We start from the raw sequence: 21,220 nt of genomic DNA on the forward strand, positions 1-21,220 counted from the left end.
GATTATGCTGCTTTATGAAACACAGATACATGACATCACTAAAAAAATGCTAAAGTTAAAGGGAGCACTTTGGGATTGTTGCAAGCTCTGCAAAAAGTCTTTATTCAGATGTAATCCAGCCCACTTTCATCCTTTACTTCAGCACTAGGTCCTTATCAGTGTCCAGCTATAATATCTTCTCCAAAATTTGATGCCCATGACTATGATCTGAATAACAGGGTTTCATTATCCATTTGGGTTTTCCTATGTAGATTATTAGAAAGATGTCTTCTGAGTAGTTTGGCACTCATTGCAATAAGCACAATGTCATCCAAAAATGAGGTCATCCAGAGAATCTTAATATCTGTAAGTTCTTCCAATTGGACTTTGCATGTGACATCCTCCCCGATAATGTTAAATACTTTTAGCAACCATATCGAATAGAACCTTGTTCTGCATATCTTGATTCTGATAAACAGGGGTCACTGAACAAAGTTACTTGTATGGTTGTATCTACCAAGGAATCTTATATCACCTTAACATAAACATAGGAGAGACAATGTTGAAACACTAAGGCTTTTTGTCACTAATGGGCCAATTTAAAACATTCAACAAATAATAAATATATTAGAATCTTGGATATACTAATCCTCTGCCAGTTTTATGTCAATGAAGTTGTTTTCTGCTATTTTCTGTTGTTTGTGAAAGCTTGCTTTGTCTCTTTTCATACTTCCATTTTGTATATCCTTGATATGCATAGACCATTCTTATAAAGAATTTGTAAATAAGCATATGAGTATTTTTGGTCACATCCAACTAGTCTTCCTGATTTGTTTTCTTGAGTCCTATTTGCACTTCCTTTTGAAGATAGGAAGAACATATACATTATAACATCCGGTATCAGTCTCAACATTTAGTTACAATCACTAATGAGACAATATCACATAGAAATATTGATAGGTTTTCCATTTCCTATTTGTTCCATTTTTATCTATATCTATTTTTCCTTCCACTTTTATCTATAAGTTTTCATCAGAAAATCTAGCTTAATTGAATCACATGTTAAGGTTTCTGCATGTTTGTTTTCCTCTTCATTGCTTTATTAATAAATGCTTCATTCATTAATTAATTACTTTTGTTATTTTATGAAATAATTTTACTTGTAATTCTATATTTTTTTCTCTTTTGAACCCCTTATTGTAGTAATTGTGTTAATAAATGGTAATAATGTTAATGTCTTTGCTTTTATCTATTTTTCAGATTCAACAATTTATTCAAATAGGTCAGATTAGAACTGCTGTAATTACACACAGTATCTTTTTCTCATCTTTATTCTTTTCCCAGTTTGGTGTTAATTTCAACCTTTGCCCTTAATACTCAGTTATCTGACTGCACAAAGATAACTAAATCTGAAATTTTTCCCACATTGAGCAGATACTTTCTGCCCTGTGTGTGTGTGTGTGTGTGTGTGATTTTACAATACAAGAGCGTACAACAAAGTTAGCAAGATGATGAAAGGCCTTGTGCTCATCCCCTGTGAGGATTAAAGGAAGAATTTATCTTCTTCAGGAGATAACATTTATTGGGGAATAGCTGTCTTCAGGTGCCATTGGACTATCAGATGAAATAAAGATTTGACATTCCTGCTTGGGAGCAGTTGGTAGAAATTACATAAAAAGAGATTTAGAATTAATGTAACAAAAAAAATTTAAACCTCTATAATAGGATGCAGCTAGATGGGCCAGTGGATAGAGCACTGGCCCTCAAGTGAGGAGGACCTGAATTCAAATAATGTCTCAGAGGCCACATTTATTAATTGTATGACAAGTCTGGGCAAGTCACTTAATCTCAATTGCTTTACACAAAAAAATTAAAAACTTGGGGGCAGCTAGTTGTTGTAGTAGATAAGAGCACCAGCCCTGAAATCAGGAGGACCTGAGTTCAAATATGACCTCAGACACTTAACACTTCCTAGCTGTGTGACTGTGGGCAAATCATTTAATCCCAAATGCCTCAGCAAAACAAACAAACAAACAAATAAATAAAAACCTAACATAATTGAGAGCTACTGAGAACTATTGAGAGTAGAACTATCTCTATTAAGAGGTACTGATTTTTCCCTTACTGGAAGTCTTCAAGCAGAGGATGGATAACCATTTGGATTTTTTTAATAGTAAGGATTCTTATTGATATATGAATTAATCTAGCTGTTCTCTAATCTAGCTGTTTCCTAAGCTACAATAGTATAATTCTGTAACCTAGTTCAGCATCCTGATCTGCTGCTTCTTAGCAAGTTATTTAATAGTAATCATTGTTGATTGCTGTTTAGGTATGACCCTTCAAATAGTTTCAAATCCACTTTGTAGTACTCCTATTCTCCTATTTCTCTGTTACATCTCTGAAACTTTGTTCATGCCTTTTAACATTAGGAATCAGAACCAGCATCATTTGTTCAAATATTCTCCATCAAAGGTCAACTTAATTAATCTCCATGAAGCCTTTTTACCCCCTTTCTCTGCTTCATGTTAAAATTTTCTTATGCTCCTCAAATTTTCTATAATGCTTTCCTTGGGTCTATCTTTTAAGTTATACAACTTTTCTCTTGTATTTTGTGTATTTGAATACATATGTTTTCCCTCATTAGACTGTAACCTCCTTAAAAGCAATTTGCATTATATATTTTTTATACCAAGCACCACTTACATTGCCTTATGCATAATAAGTGAATTTAAAAATATTCGTTGAATTTAATTAAATGATTTGCCCCAGATCATCCAGTGACAGATCTGGGACTAAAACCCAGGAGCATTGGCTTCCACATTAAAACACTTTCCTTTACATTATATTGTCTCCCCTGATTTATGAAATATAAATTAATTTCAAGTTTTTAGAATCTGTCTGTTATTTCTGGATTGCTAGTTCCCCTTCACATTCCAGAACTCTAACCACTAATATATTGTAGAGATGGGATCCAAAAGCTATGATGTGGGTATTACTTAAATATATCTTATGTATGTTATTGTAAAAAAGATGCAAGAAAATTAGATTATATGGTGAGGGGTCTGGAAAGGATGTAATAGGAATGGTCATAAGAAGCTTTCTCTTCCAGGATGGAACTTCTTGACTCCTCAGGGTAAAATTTCAAGTGAAGATAAAAATGCAGATTACAACTCTTGCTATTTGTATGTGAACCAATATTTCAGCTTTCCAGTGTGTGATCAAAAAAAAAAAAAAAAAAAGAATTTTTTTTCACAAAGATCTATAATCATTCTACTGTCTTGTAGTGAACAGGCACAGAACATAATGAAAGAATATGTGTAAAGTCCTTAAAGTCCCATGCAAATTCTATAAATTACTATCATCTTCATCATCACCATTCCACTTTCTTCTTTCCCTAATTGAAGGAATACACAAACCAATCCAATTCCTTTTTCATTGAGCATTCTCTTTGAGTTTAATAATAAATTAAGAACTTGCTGTGGATGAAAAGTTCAAAAGAAGAAGTCTAAGGCAGGAGCTTTAATCTCCAGGTTCTCTAAATCTTGCTTATTATTTTCTCCCTTTATGCTTCTCTTTTCATAGGTATGTCATCCATTGTACTTGTCTTAAACATTCAGGAGGGAAGAAAAACCTTCTTTGATAGCTGGAGCTAGAAGTGGGATTTTTTTTAATCTTCTGAGAAAAATAATTATTTTTCTCAGTGGCTGTGCCATAGACCAGCAAGGGAATATGAACAATTGAAGGAATGGTTGTTGCTATGTAGAGGAATTATGACTTCCAGGAGATGAGCCATGCTCCTTTGATATTGATTCCCTGGAATAAAGATCTAATTGTCTTCTACCACTTAAACTTCTGCTGATGGCTCAAGGTTTATCTACTTGAGAAATTTCTATAAGAGGTGTATAACCCTCATGGCATATTCAACAGTGCATCACTGGTTTCAGAGATGGCTACATTGTCATCTGGAGTCAAGAATGGCTCAGAACATGTAATCCTAGCTGAGTAAATATTTGAGTGCATAAGTGAACAAACAAATATTCAGAACCAATCTTAAGTTTTATTGATATTTATTAACTCCAGAGACTTTTGATAAAAGAATCTATGTCATAATTAGGAGGAGCCATAGGCAGTGGAGAGAGGTAGTAAGGGAGAGGAAAGAAAACTGGGGTAGGAATAAGCTACCATATTCACTAGTGACCTGAGGTAATCAATCAGTCCATAAGATTGCTAACCAATTGGGAACAGAGGGGGAAAAAAGGGAGAAGTAAATAGATATGCCAGCCTTGGTAAGGTAGCTGAAGCTTGAGTAGCAGCAGAGCAGCTGGTTTGTCTAAATTGGTCAGATTTAGCAGCTGTTTCAAGTGAGTCAGATGGAACAATTCCAGCTCAGCCTTGAGGGGGATGAGGTTAGTTCTCCTTATATGTATGTTTCTGTAAAATGCTGTGGATATTTAGTCTTTACCAATGTAACTACTGAGGTGTCCCTTGGATTTGAGGTAAAATTTGAACTAAATTAATTCCAGCTTTTTTTTCTTGACTGAAATCTGCTTCCAAACTGGGTCCCAAATAGTCTGCCTTTTAATTTGTCTTATGTACACCACTATTGTCATATTTCTGTCTAGAGAAAGAATGTTTGGGAAGCTTGATAAAGCTAGCCTACATATTAGTTTATATTCTTTGTGTAGTCCATGTGATACCTTGTAATCACACAGAGGGCTCAGGTATATGTTGGGGGATTTCCTTACTTTCTTGAAGGAGAAAACCTGGGATGATTTTTATATGGTAAACTTTCTCCCTTCTACCTCATCCCTGATCTTTGTTTTAAGACCTACTCTTCCTTTTATGTGTTCTCATGAAATATTGTTTATTAAACCCATGTCTTCTCAAACTAGGAGAAATTTTCCTAAGACCCAGAAGGGAGAGATGACTCTTAATTAGCTGAGAGATCTCTGAGCCAGGGATGCTACATAGGGCCCTTTCTTTATACATCCTTAAATAAATGAATTAAGTGCCAGGCCTGGAGCCAAGAAGATCTTTGTTAAACTCTAATTTTATAAACTCCCTCCCTCCCTCCCTCCCTCCATCCCTCTGTCCCTTCCTTCCTTCCTTCCTTCCTTCCTTCCTTCCTTCCTTCCTTCCTTCCTTCCTTCCTTCCTTCCTTCCTTCCTTCCTTCCTTCCCTCCCTTCCCTCCCTTCCTCCCTCCCTCCCTCCCTTCCTTCCTTCCTTCCTTCCTTCCTTCCTTCCTTCCTTCCTTCCTTCCTTCCTTCCTTCCTTCCTTCCTTCCTTCCTTCCTTCCTTCCTCCCTCCCTCCCTCCCTCCCTTCCTTCCTTCCTTCCTTCCTTCCTTCCTTCCTTCCTTCCTTCCTTCCTTCCTTCCTTCCTTCCTTCCTTCCTTCCTTCCTTCCTTCCTTCCTTCCTTCCTTCCTTCCTTCCTTCCTTCCTTCCTTCCTTCCTTCCTTCCTTCCTTCCTTCCTTCCTTCCTTCCTTCCACAGCCTTCCCTCCCTTAAATCTAATTAATTTGCATATCATAGCATTATCTCTTTGGTATCATGGTCCTCTTTGAGAATGAATTTAGAAATGACAAGAACAACAAGCCCAATCAATAACCCAGTGGTCTTGGGTTGGAATCTATTACTGGCTAATCATCCTAGTCTCTGGAAATAATAAGTCAAAACAGAAAGTAAGATCTTGCCCTCAAGAAGCAATATTTTTGTTACCTGTTTTACGGGAAGGTTATTGGGAGACAAATTTAAAGGGCTATAAAAATGTTGTTAATGTCATTATTACTAGATATTAATCTCTTTAAGGAAAGGTAAATATAATTTACATTAGTGAATTCTTCTCCCTCTTCCTAGTAGCTACGGCAATATTTATTAAATTTAGTTGAATTATCTGCATTCATATATTTTGTCATTTGCCCATGTGTATCTAATTTTCTTCTCAGAGATAGCACCAGGCAAAACTGGAAGTAGGAAGAGTTTATTTTTGATGTCCCCACCTTCCCCTTTTCTCTCTTTTATAATGTTCCTCCCCACCCTCAGGTATCCTCATGCTGTTTTCTTTTTATCAAACTTTACTCTCAGGAAAAGTTAAAATATCAATTATGTTTAGTTTTATGTGACTTTAAAGTAAGGTTTAATCTCTTCTAAAAATCATTCACATTTTAAGCTTTATCTCTCCTTTTGGAATGAAGCCATTTACCAACCTCCTCACAGAGATTTCAGGCAACAGTGAATAAAAAAACAAGGATGTATGTGTATAGACAGAATAAGAAGGATTTTCCTGGTGCCTCTGGCATGATGCTCACAAAACAGCTACTTGCTCTGCTTATAAACATAGACAACTCTGATACTACTCAGTACTTATCTGTATAATGACTAAAGTTGTTCAGTTCAATAGCAGAAAAAGTAAATATTTTGGAAAAAAATCATTCTAACTCATGACAAGGTTGAAAGATACAGAACATAGGTCCATTCTACCCCTTCAAGGTTGTAGAACTGTTGCTCTAATAAATATGTATCCCTTCAAGTCTCATTTTTACTTCAACTTCAACTCTGTTACTACTATTCTTTTTTTTCCTACCACTATTCTTACAAGTAGCTCTTCTTCTATAGGTATCTGTAGTTGTAACACTGCTTTCCTATCCTCAACTTCACAGAGAGCCATTCTGACCATTCCCTAGCCATAGACTTCTGATCCAAGAATAATACAAAACTCCTAACTATACATTACCCCTGCATCTGCTTTAGTCATTTCTAAAGACAAGTACTTCTATAAGAAGGCACAGCATCAAATATGAATATAAATGCTGTCTGGGAGCCATCACTCCAAGTTTGAATTATAATTTGTCTTTATCCATATTGAAGCCAGGGTACAGGAAACTGGGGCTCTAATGCAGACTGTTCCTTTATTTTCCCATGAAACATTCAGCAAGTCAATTTCAATTGTATCTTTCTGGCCTTGTGTTTCTCATTTTGTAAAACAAGGTGTGTTGGAATAGATAATTTTTATACTCTTGTAGTTCTCACATTCTTACATTGGTTCTTCCAGCAGGAAAATGTCTGTGGATATGAGATATTGTAGTATGCCCTGAGTATAATGAGATGGTAACGTTCTAATCTATAGTTCCCTAAATATAAGCAGTCACTTAATTATCATGCTCTTCTGTATTGTCAGGAGTTGAAACAGTAAACATTTAACTAGAGAAAATGGAATCTCAAGAAAATCTACTTCCTCTATCAGGTGATAGCTATACGGTGAACTTACCTCCACTACAGTGTCTTAGAAAGTCTTGTCCATGTATTTTATTGTCTTAACTTTATAGTTGATAAATCTTTCTGATATGTCTGAACTATGGTCATCTTCAGTTTAAATTTTTTTCTAAAGAAGTTCATTTATGGAAGCAGTGTGACATAATGAATAAAGTGCTAAGCTTAGTAGAGAAGACCTGTATTCCTATCTTCCATTGTGACATTTAATAGTTTTGTGTAATCCTGGGCAAATCACTTAGGTCCTATATTTCTCAAACAACTCCCTATATCTTAAAAGGTGAATGATTTTTAGAAGAGATTAAATCTTACCTTTAAGTCACAAAAAACTAAACATTTGTGATATTCTAACTTTTGCTGAGAATAAAGTTCAATAAAAGAAAACAGCATGAGGATACCTGAGGATGGAAAGGAAAATTATAGAAGAGAGAAAAGGGGAAAGTGGGGAATCCAAAAAAGTTCTAGTAAGTCCTTCTAGTATTCACAAAATTTGTTTATTGAACACAATGAATAACATTTGATTATTATATTTTTCTTCTAGTTTTTTGGCATTTAACATGGATGCTATTGGTAATCTGACTTTCCTATTGAAAGCAGTGAGTTTTCGAGAAAGAGTTCTTCAGAGAGGATTGGCGGCCAGAATCTACTATAAGGTAACCACACACTGTATCATTTTTCTTTATGGTGTATGTGTGGGGAGTAAATCTGATCGTGAAGATCCTACTAACCATGATAAGATGTGATTAAGCTGCTCCATAGCAATTTTCTTGGGAACATTTGAAATTAAACTGACATATCCATTTTTTATATTGTTGGTTTTATATTGTTGACATTCAGAAGGCAGAAACTCTCTTTCCCATAAAACATGTTTTTCATATCATCTCCTGTAGCATTATCTTTGTTGTTGTTCAACATTTCAATAGTATCTGCCTTTTTTTGACCCAATTTGGGTTTTCTTGCCAGAGACAGGGAATAAATATTCCTTTTCCAGGTCATTTTGCAGAGGAGGAAACTGAAGCAAACAGGATTAAGTGACTTCGTTAGACAGCTAGTGTCTGTGACCATATTTGACTCAGATTGATGAGTCTTCTTGACACCAAGCCAAGCATTCCATCTACTATGCCATCCCGGTATCCATAGAGTGTCATCCAAAGGATGGTAATGACCCAGTAAGGATGAAATTTGTTGTGAGATCCACAAGGGAAGGGATTGACACTTTTTGTAGTCTGCAGAATATTTGGGTCTTTGGTGGTCAGTAATGCTATCTCCATTCCCAATGCAGATTGTAAACTTTGTATGTAAACCATGTGTTGTATGTAAGTCCAACTTCCTTTATTTTATGGCATTCTTGTTTATGTCCATGAAGGATCTGCCCAGAACAATTAAAAATTCTTCTCATGTCCTCCATAAGGCCTTGTATTTACCATAGATGTGTAATATATTTTTGTTGAATGAATGGAAGCTTGGAATTTCTAGTTTGTGATTCCTAATTCTCCTTGTGCTATAAAATCAATGTTTGAGTTTATCACCAATAATTTCCCTACAAAAAGTGCTGTGAAACACTTAGTCATTTTTAAACTAACGTACCACATGCTACTCTCTAAAGTGAGCTGAATTGATATAGAATCAAAGAACTTTGGTTCAGATCCCAGTTCTTCTACTTAGTACTTCATGATCTTGTATAAGTCACTACACTTTAGAGGGCTAAAAAAAACCCCAAGGTCCCTTCTATATAATTTATAATATAGTTGATGTATAATAAAAGTATATCTCCATGTAGCACTGTTGCATTCAACGTCTTCTCATAGTTACATTAATATATTATAACCAAACTCTACCATGTCATGAAACTCCAATCAATTGCCAGTTGGTATATTAATTACTCTGTGACTATGGGCAAATAATATAATCCCCTTGAGTCTAATATCCTTATTGTAAAGATAATAATAACAAGATGTTTATCTCATGGGACTGATATGAGGATCAAATGAAAGAATGCTAGAGCATCTGTGTTCAAATCATAGCTCTTCTACTTATTTTATATGTGGCTCTTTTTAAGTCATTTGAACTCTTTGAGGTTCAATTTCTTCATCCTTGTATAAGGTTGAAATAGACTGAACACCCATATATAGATCATAGTAATATATATATTACTTCTCCTCAGCCTGCCCCTTCATTTTTCCCATTGTTCCATTAACTTTAACCTCCTGGGCTCTATGGTGATTTAGAGGCATATTGTAATCATTTATTTCTCATTAACAAACTTGTAATTTCTCATTGCCATTGATAAATGTCAACAATTTGATGAAATAAAAAACTTTCTTTCTCAAAGAAAATTGCTTGTCTTTAATTAAATAAATATAAATTAGTGAATATACATATACTTAATAAATGACAATAATAATAAACATAAAGATATATATATATAACTATTTATAATATTTTGGCTGTGGCTAGTACCATAGCCCAAGTCACCACAAATGGTAAATATAATAATTAACTGTTCCTCAATTGCCTGAAAACTCAATCTAATGCTATTCAGTTCTCTTGGATACAGATTAAAGTCACTTAAAAATCTTCAAATTTATTCTCAAGATTAGTTCTTTTTATTTCTTTATCTTCCCTTCAGTAAATACAGGAAACAGTCCTTCCAAAATCTACCGTACTTGACAGTTAATCAGAGACTCTTCAGTGAATTATTTTTATAAGATTTCTTTATAACATCACAGTTAAACTAATTCTCACAAGGAAGAAGTTTCTCCTTACCTTCTTCCTATTTTCCCACAGGTTTTTCATAGTTTCTCATATATAAAACATACAACTTCTCCTTGAATCCACAGGGGAAAACACAATATTATAAGCCATTTTCTCAATTGACTCTTTAACTAACAACAAATTATTTTCTCAATCTTCTATTAAAACTCTTAAAATTACAAATATGATCAGATATTGTTATGTGATGTATATATTTTAAATAAGGGATAATACTTCTTTAGAAGAGGGTTTTGTTATAGATAGTCTCATCAATATTTTTTTCTGTCTCTAAATCTATGATCCTTATGTATTCAAAACATTTTGCAAACAAAAGTTGTCTGTAGATGTCTGCTATTATTGTTACTATGGTATTATTCCTATGGAACTGACTATCTCCATTGGATGGTTCTATCAAACTTGGTGTCTTGACAGAATCAATGAATGACATGGTTGTTTTTCAGTTGTGTCCAGCTCTTCATGATCCCATTTGAGGTTTTCTTGGCAGAAATACTAGAATGGTTTACCATTTCCTTCTCCAGCACAGATGAGGAAACTGAGGCAAACAGGGTTAAGTGACTTGCCCAAAGTAATTCAGCTAGTAATTGTCTGAAGTCAGATTTGAACTCTGGAAGATGAGTGTTCCTGAATTCAGGCAAGGTGCTTTATCCACTACATCCCCAGCTGTATATTTAATGTGTTGAGCATATTTTGTCTACATAACAAGACTAACATTTTAAGTCCCCAGGGTTAAGTAATATAAGAGAAGGAATATGCCCCAAATTCATTCCTTCATTCACAAATATTTACTAAGCATAAGTTGTGCAAATTAAGGAGCCAGGTTAGTCCTGAATAGTCCCTAGGATTATTCTCACTTAATTCATTGATCTGAAATTTAGCAGGAATACAATGAGGAACTATTTCTGATTGGAAGCCCACTCAGAGCTTATCTATCAGGAAAATGTATCTATAGCAAAAATTATGACTTCTCTTTTGTGTTCTCACATGGACACATATCCTTCTCTGAGGTACTTGTATTTTTTCAAAGAAAGTTTTTCTAACTTAAATGGAGGTCAAAGTGGTGACATTTCAGGCAGCTCATAAAAAAATGAAATGAAATTTCAGAAAATAGAGAGAAAAAAATTTATTGAACAAAAAACATCACATACCCTGCCTGACACTTTTCATTACAGTATATTTAATTTTCATTTATATTATTTTCCCTGGACTTTGCTAAAAGTTGATATGACTAATTGTGTTTGTTTAAAAAAAAGATTTAATTTGGAATTCTTTATCTGATACAAAAATAGTTGGAGGGGAAAAGACATGGCAATAGTGTGAAAGGAGGAGCAGTAGCAGTATATCTCACAGGGAATCTAGTCACAAAATCTCCAGAAATGGGAGAGCAACAATCCAGAGAGAGAGGGACAGATAGAGACCTATGCAGGACAAATAGAAGAACCTTAATTAAGATGACAGGTCTCTGAACCCTTTGGCAAAGAGTACCATTTGCTTTGCGTTGGGTATAACTCTTTTTTTTTAATAGCTTTTTATTTACAAGATATATGCATGGGTAATTTTTCAGCATTGACAATTACAAAACCTTTTGTTCCAATTTTCCCCTCCTTCTCCCAGCCCCTCTTCCAGATGGTAGGTAGACCAATACATGTTAAATATGTTAAAGTATGTGTTAAATACAATATATGTATACATATCCATACAGTTATTTTGCTGCACAAGAAGAATCAGACTTTGATATAATGTACATTTAACTTGTGAAAGAAATAAAAAATCCAAGCAGACAAAAACAGAGGGATTGGAAATGCTATGTAGTTGTTCACACTCATTTCCCAGAGTTCTTTCGCTGGGTATAGTGGGTTCTATTCATTATTGAACAAATGGAACTGATTTGATTCATCTTATTGTTGAAGAGAGTCATGTCCATCAGAATTGATCATCATATTGTTGTTGAAATATATAATTATCTCCTGGTCCTGTTCATTTCACTCAGCATCAGTTCATGTTTAGTCTCTCCAGGCCTTTCTGAAATCATCCTGCTGATTATTTCTTATAGAACAATAATATTCCATAACATTCATATACCACAATTTATTCAGCCATTCTCCAGTTGATGGGCATCCGCTCAGTTTCCAGTTTTTTGTCCACTACAAAGAGGGCTGCCACAAACATTTTTGTACATAAAGGTCCCTTTCCCTTCTTTAAGATCTCTTTGGGATATAAACTTAATAGTAACACTGCTGGATCAAAGGGTATGCACAATTTGATAATTTTTGAGCATAGTTCCAAATCACTCTCCAGAATGGCTGGATGTATTAACAATTCCACCAACAATGTATCAATGTCCCAGTTTTCCCATATCCCCTCCAACATTCATCATTATTTGTTCCTGTCATCTTAGCCAATCTGACAGGTGTGTAGTGGTATCTCAGAGTTGTCTTAATTTGCATTTCTCTGATTAATAATGAGTTGGAGCATCTTTTCATATGGCTAGAAATAGTTTCAATTTCTGAGAATTGTCTGTTCAAATACTTTGACCATTTATCAGTTGGAGAATGGCTTGATTTCTTATAAATTAGAGCCAGTTCTCTATATATTTTGGAAATGAGGCCTTTATAAGAACCTATGACTATAAAAATGTTTTCCCAGTTAATTGCTTCCCTTCTAATCTTGTCTGAATTACTTTTGTTTGTACAAAAGCTTTTCAATTTGATAAAATAAAAATTTTCTATTTTGTGATCAATAATGATCTCTTATACTTCTTTGGTCACAAATTCCTTCCTCCTCCACAGGTCTTAGAGGTAAACTATCCTATGTTGTTTTAATTTATTTATAATTTATAATTTATTTATTCTTTATGGCTAGATCATGAACCCATTTTGACCTTATCTTGGTGTATGGTGTTAAGTGTGGGTCAATACCTAGTTTCTACCATACTAATTTCCAATTTTCCCAGTAGTTTTGTCAAACAGTGAATTCTTATCCCAAAAGCTGGGGTCTTTGGGTTTGTCAAACATTAGATTATTACGGTTATTGACTATTTTTTTCTGTGAACCCAACCTATTCCACTGATCAACTAGTCTATTTCTTAGTCAATACCAAATGGTTTTGGTGACTGCTGCTTTATAATACAGTTTTAGATCTGGTACAGCTAGGTCACCTTCATTTGATTTGTCTTTCATTAGTTCCCTTGAAAGTCTTGAGCTTTTGTTCTTCCAGATGAATTTTGTTGTTATTTTTTCTAGGTCATTAAAATAATTTTTGGGAGTCTGATTGGTATAGCACTAAATAAATAGATTAGTTTAGGTCGTATTGTCATATTTATTATATTTGCTCTACCTATCAAAGAGCACTTAATATTTTTCCAATTAGTTAAATCTGACTTTATTTGCGTGGAAAGTTTTTTGAAACTCTAACTGTTGGATATATATATATATATACATATATATATATATATACGTATATATATATATGTATATATATAATGATATATAAGAATGCTGATGACTTATGTGGGTTTATTTTGTATCTTGCAACTTTGCTAAAGGTATGGATTATTTCTAATAGCTTTTTAGTAGAATCTCTAGGGTACTCTTAAGTATACCATCATATCATCTGCAAAGAGTGATAATTTGGTTTCCTCATTACCTACTCTAATTCCTTTAATCTCTTTCTCAACTCTTATTGTTGAAGCTAGCATTTCCAATACAGTATTGAATAGTAATGGTGATAGTGGGCAACCTTGTTTCACTCCTGATCTTATTGGGGATTTTTCCAATTTATCCCCATTACATATGATACTTACTGATAGTTTTAAATAGAAGCTACTGATTATTTTAAGGGAAAGTTCATTTATTCCTATACTCTCAAGTGTTTTTATTAGGAATGGATGTTGGATTTTATCAAATGCTTTTTCTGCATCTATTGAGATGATCATATGGCTTTTGTTAATTGATTATTGATATAGTCAATTATGCTAATAATTTTCCTAATATTTAACCAACCTTGAATTCCTGATATAAATCCTACTTGGTCATAGTGTATTATTCTGGGGATGATTTTCTGTAATCTTTGTGCTAATATTTTATTTAAGATTTTAGCATCAATATTCATTAGGGAGATTGGTCTACAATTTTCTTTCTCTGTTTTTAACCTACTTGGTTTAGGTATCAGTATCATGTCTGTATCATAAAAGGAATTTGGTAGGACTCCTTCAATCCTTTTTTTTTCCCCAAAAAAGCTTATATAGCATTGGAATTAATTGTTATTTAAATGTTTGGTAGAATTCACATGTAAAACCATCTAGTCCTGGGGATTTTTTTTTTTTAGTGAGTTGATTAATAGCTTGTTCTATTTCTTTTTTTCTAAAATAGGACTATTTAAGCAATTTACTTCCTCCTCTGTTAATCTGGGAAGCCTATATTTTTGAAAATAGTCATCAATTTCACTTAGATTATCAAATTTATTGGCATAAAGTTGAGCAAAGTAACTCCTGATTATTGCTTTAATTTCCTCTTCATTGGTGGAAAGTTCTTCCTTTTCATTTTTAAGACTAACAATTTGATTTTTCTTTTTCCCTTTTTAATCAGATTTACCAAAGTTTTATCTATTTTATTGTTTTTTTTTTCATAAAACCAACTCTTAGTTTTATTTATTAATTCAATAGTTTTTTATTTCAATTTTATCAATTTCTTCTTTTAATTTTAGAATTTCAAGTTTAGTATTTGATTGGGGTTTTTTAATTTGTTCTTTTTTATAGTTTTTTAAGTTGCAAGCCCAATTCATTGATCTTCTCTTTCTCTATTTTATTCAAGTAAGCCTCTAAAGATATAAAATTTCCTTTAATTATCACTTTAGCTGCATCCCACAAATTTTGGTATGCTGTCTCATTATTATCATTCTCTTGGGTGAAATTATTAATTGCGTCTATGATTTGTTGTTTCACCCATTCATTCTTTAGGATGAGATTATTTAGTTTTCAATTGTTTTTTGGTCTATTTACCCCTAGCTTTTTGTTGAATGTAGTTTTTATTGTATCGTGATCTGAAAAGAATGCATTTACTATTTCTGACTTTCTGCATTTAATTTTGAAGTCTTTATATCCTATTACATGGTCAATTTTTGTATAGGTTCCATGAACTGCTGAGAAGAAAGTGTGCTACTTTCTGTCTGCATTCAGTTTCCTCCAAAGATCTATCATACTTAACTTTTCTAATATTCTATTTACCTCTTTAACTTCTTTCTTATTTGTTTTGTGGTTTGATTTATCTAATTCTGAGAGCACAAGGTTGAGATCTCCCACTATTATAGTTTTGCTGTCCATTTCTTCTTGCAACTCTCTTAACTTCTCCTTTAGGAAGTTAGATGCTATATCATTTGGTGCATATATGTTTAGTGTTGATATTGCTTCATTGTCTATGCTACCCTTTAGGAAGATATAATTTCCTTCCTTATCTCTTTTAATGAGATCAATTTTTGCTTTTGCTTGATCTGAAATAAGGATGGCCACCCCTGCTTTTTTTACTTCATCTGAAGCATAATAGATTCTGCTCCAGTCTTTTACCTTTACTCTGCATATATCACTCTGCTTTAAATGTATTTCCTGTAAACAGCATATTGTAGGGTTCTGGCTTTTGATTCAGTCTTCTGTCAGCCTCCATTTCATGGGAGAATTCATCCCATTCACATTTATGGTTAAAATGACTAATTCTGTATTTCCTGCCATCTTATTATCCCCAAATTATACTTTTCTTTTTCTTACCTCCTTTCTCCCAATCCCCAGTATTAAACTTATGAACACCACTTGCCTCACACAGCTCTCCCTCTTTATAGTCCCTCCCCCCTCCTTTCAATCCCCTCTCCTTTCTTACACCTTTCCCTTATTACTCTTTGCCTTTGCCCTTTTCCTCTTCCACTTTTTAATGGGGTGAGAGAAGTTTCTCTGTAAACCAAATATGTCAGTTATTTTTTCTTTGAGCCAAATCTGATGAGAATAAGATTCACACAATATTCCTCCCCCTCCCTAAGATCCCTCAGGTATGATAGGTTTCCTTTACCTCTTTGTGGGATGCAGTTTCCCTCTTTTTATCTCCTCTTTTCCCTTTTTCTGATACTATACCCTTTTCATTTCTGCTTCCCCTTTTTTATATTATATAAGTAAAATCAAATTATACATGTACTCTTTATGTATGTCCATAACAGAAATATAGTTCTCAAGAGTTCTTTTTACCTTTTTCTGCTTCTCTTGAGTCCTATATTTGGAGGTCAAATTTTTTGTTTAGTTCTGTTTTTTTCATTAGAAACAAGTGGAATTCCCCTGTTTCATTAAATGTCCATTTTCTTCCATGGAAGATCCTTTAATGTGGAAACAGCTATATCCTGAGTGATCCTTATTGTGACTCCTCAGTATTTAATTTTTTTTTCTGGTTGCTTGTAATATTTTTTTCCTTAGTCTGATAGTTCTGAAATTTAGCCACAATATTCTTTGGGGTTTTTATTTTAAGGTCTTTTTCAGAAGGTGTTTGATGAATTCTTATGATGTGTATTTTACCTTCTGATTCTATTACCTCTGGGCAGTTCTCTTTGATGATTTCCTGTAAAATAGTGTCCAGGCTCTTTTTTTCATCATAATTCAGGAAGTCCAATAATCCTCAGATTATCTCTTCTAGATCTATTTTCCAGGTCTGTTGTTTTTCCAAGTAGATATTTAACATTTTTTCTAATTTTTTGTTTTGTTTTGCTTGACTGATTCTTGATGTCTCAATGAATCATTCATTTTTATTTGTTCAGTTCTGATTTTTAATGAGTTATTTTCCTCATTAGTTTTTAAAATTTCTTTTTGTATATGTCCAATTGAGTTTTTAAGTGAGTTGTTTTTCTCAATAGAATTTTTTTACTAATTTTTTTTTACCGAGTTATTTTTTTTTTCCAATTTACAAATCCTACTTTTCTGGGAGTTCTTTTATCTTTTCCAATTCACATTTCAGGAAGTTGTTTTCTTTTTGCACTTTATCAAATTTTTCTTTACATAAATTATATGCTTTTTCCGAACTCTCTTGCAGAGCTTCTCTTTCTTTTCCCCATTTTTCTTCTAGTTCTCTTTTAAGGACCCCAAATGATGACTTTTTTCTTTTATGAGGATACTGGCAAATGTGCAGACCCCATTAACTTATTTGGCTGATGTAAACTTTCCCCATGAAGGATGATTCTGGGGGAGTGCTTCTAGGAGAGTGGTGATGAGGTGTAAGGGAGGTGCTACAGAGACTATGGAGTCTGTCTATTCCTCTTGTAATTGATTTCAGGGGAGTAATCATATATGTAGGAAGGATCTTTGGGGATTGTGAAACCAGACTGTTGACATCTTCAAGAAGACCTCAGTTAGCTTCTGCCTCTTCTTGGTCTCATTCTTTTCTGAGTTAGGTAACTATCTTTCACAGTGTTTAGTGAGAAACTACTGTGAGAGGAGAAACCTCAGGGCCTTAGTAACTCTCCAAGACCATATGATTCCAGAAATGGACTTTTGTCCTGTGCCATTTTAATCATTTTCTCCTCTTGTAGATGCAAGGAATGAAGTCTCAGATTATGGTCAGGAAAATGCACCATGGCAATTTGGGAGTATAACTGGATTTTATGCTCTTTAAAAGTTTTGTTTTTGTATTTAGTGCAGTATCAATGCTTCTAGGAGAATAGGACAATATTTGGAGTCCTCAGTGGAAAGACTTACCTGGTAATCATGTCACATCTGGACTTGGATTTGGTAGAATCAATGAACTGAATTAAATTTTGATTCTATTGTCCTGGATACCAAAGTAGTGTCAGGGAGAATATGCCCCAAAAGTATAGAAAGAAATGCTTGTATGTTTTTCTTGCTATATCTTTGAAGGAAATATCCTTTGTAAAAGCTACTCAATATTGCATGGTTAAATGGTTAAAAGTTCATAAAATGAGGAGAGCCTAGACATCAGAGACTTGAGAAAATGCAGAGGGAAACAACTCTTCCCAAGCCTTTCAGGGCACCCTAAAATCCTAAGGAAGCAATGTAAGAAGCCTGGCTCTGGGAACCAGGATCCAAGTATACTCACTATACAGATAACCACAGAATGTGAATGCTAGACATCACTTAGTCCACCTGTCTTATTTTATAGACAAAGAAACCAAGGTCCAAAAAGATTAAGGTTACATGATGAGTTAATCACAAAAAGGCTTGGCTAGAATCAAAATCTCCTAATTCAGAGACTTTATTCAGTTCTCTTTCTAATGGAGTCACTTAAATTCTCTGGATGATTTTCCTTATCTTTAAAGTGAGGGGGGTATTTTAAAAGATATCTAAACTCTCTTCCAGCTCAACAATTCTGTGATAGTATATGCCCCTCAGAGAAAAGAAGGTATTGGATTACAGTCATTTAATCAGATACTAGAGGTTATAATAACCATTTCAATTAGATAACAGCCGTGGGAGTCTAAAAAATAATCTGAAGGCATACTGAGTTTTGGCAATGCCCCAGGAAAAGTATGTGTGAGAGAGTATATTAGGGGCAAGTAAATTAACATTTTCTCTTTTAATAATGTTCTTTCCTCTTCTCTCCATTGGTCCAAATCTTCCTATTTATCATTCAAAACTTGGCTGAAATCCTTCTTTCTCTTAAAAGCCTTCTCAGTTCATGCCATCCTATGGTATATTCATTGGATAGTTCAGGTTTGCAAATTACTTTTGATATATTATCTCTGTGATACAAATACTATGGGCAACAGTCAATAAACATTTATTAAGTTCCTATTAAGTACTAGGCATAATAAAAAGCTCTGTATATGGAGAAAGGAAAAAAGACAATCTGACTGCTAGGTTTTCACAATCTAACTGGGAGATAACATGCAAACAACTATGTACAAACAAACTATACACAGGATAAATTGGAGATCAGCAGAGGGATAGCACTATAATTAAGATGGGTGAATAAAGATTCTTGTAGAAGGTAGACTTTTAGCTGGGACTTGAAGGAAGCCAGAAAGTAGATATCAGAAGGAAGAATGTTCCAAGCATAAGATTTAGTTAGAGAAAATGAGAGATGGGGTGTTTTGTAAGAGATGGGATATTTTGTTTGAGGAACAGCAAGAAAGTTGGTGACATTGGATTGTAGAGTATGTGTAAAGAAATAAGATTTAAGAAGGCTGGAAAGGAAAGGGATCAGGATATGATGTGTTTAGAATGCCATGCAGAGAATATTATATTTAATCCTGGAAACCATGAGTCTCTGGAATTTGAATAAGAGGGTTATATAGTTAGGCCTAGATTTTAGGAATATCAGTTGAGAAGATGATGGATTATAGTAGGGAAATTTGTGACAAGAAACACAAATCAGAAGGTAATTGTAATAGTTCAGGAGTGAAGTGATGAGGTCTTACCTGTGGGTGGTGACAATCGACAGAATGGCTGAATTTAGGAGACTAACGTGTGGAGTCAAGGATAGCACCTAGGTGATGAACTAGAAGAATATTAGTGCCTCTAACAATACAGAGGTTTAGAAAAGGAAGAGTGTTTGGTGGGAAAATAATAAGTTCAGTTTTGGACAGTTGAATTTAAACTGTCTACAAGATATCCAATTTGAGATGTCCAGATGCAACACTGGAGGTCAGCAGAGAAGTTAAAACTGGGTAAAGATTCTTGAAAATCATCAATGTAGAAATGAAAGTAGAGTCTACGAAAGCTTATGCAAGTGAAATAATGTAGATGGAGTAGAGAAGAGGGTCCAGGACAGAGTTCTATGGTACACCTGGATTAGAGGGCCTGACCTGAATGAAGATCCAAGGAAAGAGACTGAGAAAAATAGGTAGGAAGAGAACCAGGAGAGAATAGGGCCTTGAAAACTCAGAGAAAGGAAAATATCAAGGAGAATAGGATCAAAAGCTGCAGAGAGGTTAAAAAGAATATGTAAACTGAGGGAAAAAAAAACAAACAACTTGATTTAGGAATCAAGAAATAGTACAATTTTGGTTCAATGATGAAGTAAGAAGCCGAACTATAAGTTTATAAGAGAGGAAAGGAGGTGGGAATACATATTATAACTGGATTTTTCAAAGAGGTTAGGCACAGTAGTATCCTCATTTCTTTTTAAAAAATGATTATAGAGTCTAGAAAAGTGTTTTCTAGGTTGAGAATCCAGAAAAGGTTGCTTTCTAGTTTGAAAGATCTATAAAAGACTCTGTAAGATAATGTTTTCTAGACTGAAGATCTAGAAAAGAGTGCCTTCTAGACTGAGAATCTAGGAAAGAATCTAGAAAAGTATTTTCCTAGATGGAAAAATGCAGAAAAGAATTTAGAAAAGAGCATTTTTCTAGATTAGAGAATCCAGAAAAGAACTATAAGAGTGCTTTCTAGATTGAAAGATCTAGAAAAGGCTCTGTAAGATTATTTTTTGGATAGTTCATTTAGAAAACAATATAGAAAAGAGTACTTTTTTCCAAATGGAGAATCCAAAAAAGAATCTAGAAAAGAGTGCTTTTCTATGCTGAAAATCTAGAAAAATGTTTTTTAGATGGAGAATTCAGAAAAAAAGTGCTTTCTAGATAGAAAATCCAGGAGAGTATTTGTTAGATGAAAAATCCAGAAAAAAAAATCTAGAAAAGAGGGCTTTCTAGATGGAAAGATCTAGAAAAAGACTCTGTAAGATATAATGTTTTCTACATTGATCTAGAAAAGAGTACCTTCTAGACTGAGAATCTAGAAAGTGTTTTCTAGACTGAGAATCTAGAAAATAATCTAGAAAAGAGTACTTTCTGGGGGGCAGCTAGGTGGCGCAATGGATAGAGCACCAACCTTGAATTCAGGAGGGCCCAAGTTCAAATTTGGTCTCAGACACTTAACACTTTCTAGCTGTGTGACCCTGGGCAAGTCACTTAACCCCAGCCTCAGGGGGGGAAAATTTTAAAAATTTTTAAAAAAAGAAAAGAGTACTTTCTAGACTGAAAATCCAAAAAAGCATCTAGAAAGAAGTGCTATTAGACTGAGAATCTAGAAAAATGTTTTCTAGATGGAGAATCCAGAAAGGAATCTAGAAAAGAGTGCTTCATAGCCTAAAAATATAGAAAAGTATTTTCTAGATGGAGATTCCAGAAAAAAAAACTAGAAAGGAGTGCTTTCTAAATTGAAAGATCTATAAAGATTCCATAAAATAGATAATGTTTTTGAGACTGAGGATCTAAAAAG

At 33.9% G+C, this 21,220-nt stretch overlaps 1 protein-coding gene across 4 annotated transcripts in view; it reads left to right on the plus strand.

Annotated features, from left to right (window-relative positions):
* Nucleotides 1–21,220, plus strand: part of ACOXL (acyl-CoA oxidase like) — a 508,474-nt gene that overhangs the window by 350,547 nt on the left and 136,707 nt on the right. For 3 of the 4 annotated variants that reach the window (XR_012486063.1, XM_074287671.1, XM_074287672.1), the window contains exon 15: nucleotides 7,790–7,901. Coding sequence is in view for 3 of the 4 variants with exons in the window: in XM_074287671.1 (XP_074143772.1) it covers nucleotides 7,790–7,901 (112 nt within the window). In the remaining variant the exon portion in view is untranslated. Of the gene's footprint in view, nucleotides 1–7,789; nucleotides 7,902–8,239; nucleotides 9,585–21,220 lie in introns of those variants that run through there. The other variant, XM_074287673.1, reaches the window with a different exon arrangement.

This window comes from Sminthopsis crassicaudata, chromosome 2, assembly GCF_048593235.1.
Source record: "Sminthopsis crassicaudata isolate SCR6 chromosome 2, ASM4859323v1, whole genome shotgun sequence".
In the NCBI taxonomy this organism is placed as follows: domain Eukaryota; kingdom Metazoa; phylum Chordata; class Mammalia; order Dasyuromorphia; family Dasyuridae; genus Sminthopsis; species Sminthopsis crassicaudata.